At 39.0% G+C, this 513-nt stretch overlaps 1 protein-coding gene across 1 annotated transcript in view; it reads right to left on the bottom strand.

The window, feature by feature from the left end:
• Window positions 1–6: 6 nt before the first annotated feature.
• LOC107580228 (dedicator of cytokinesis protein 10-like) overlaps window positions 7–513 on the bottom strand; it is a 1,910-nt gene continuing 1,403 nt past the window's right edge. Inside the window, exon 3 of the mRNA XM_016265958.1 lies at window positions 7–243. Coding sequence (XP_016121444.1) covers window positions 196–243 — 48 coding nt within the window. The 3' untranslated portion in view covers window positions 7–195. The remainder of the gene's footprint in view (window positions 244–513) is intronic.

Raw genomic sequence — 513 nt, 5'->3', positions numbered from 1 at the left:
GAGTGAGTGAGTGAGTGTGTGTGTTACACAGGCAAAGACACGGCATACTGCTTCGTCCCCAAAACTGCAATTCTTTTCCTTTTTGTCTATTTTGATTTCATTAAAATCAAGTTTTTTACGCCCTCTAGTCAGAAAAACCCACAAGCCATGCTGGATAAAAACGTCTGTGAGCAGTTTCTCAAACTCACTAGCAGCTCAGATGGCACTATGCCGTTCTGTTCCGGGTTGTCTTGTGTACGGGATCTTTAAAAGGGCGAAAAAATATAGAAAAAACATTAACACACAAAGTAACTACTTACAAGCAAAAGGCAGAGAAAAAAGTTTTGTTTCACCATTTAACATGCCTTTAACTCTTTCCCCGCCAAGGTTTTTTTTTTTTTTTATAAAGTTGCCAGCCACCACCAGCATTTTTGATCATTTTCACAAAACTTTCATGGCCCCCACAATATTTCGTTATATGAATAGCATGCAATATGTGACCCTGGAGCACAAAACCAGTCATAAGGGTCAATT

This window comes from Sinocyclocheilus grahami, unplaced genomic scaffold, assembly GCF_001515645.1.
Source record: "Sinocyclocheilus grahami isolate Dianchi unplaced genomic scaffold, SAMN03320097.WGS_v1.1 scaffold27633.1, whole genome shotgun sequence".
Taxonomy (NCBI): domain Eukaryota; kingdom Metazoa; phylum Chordata; class Actinopteri; order Cypriniformes; family Cyprinidae; genus Sinocyclocheilus; species Sinocyclocheilus grahami.
This window is presented reverse-complemented; position numbering and strand designations above follow the sequence as displayed.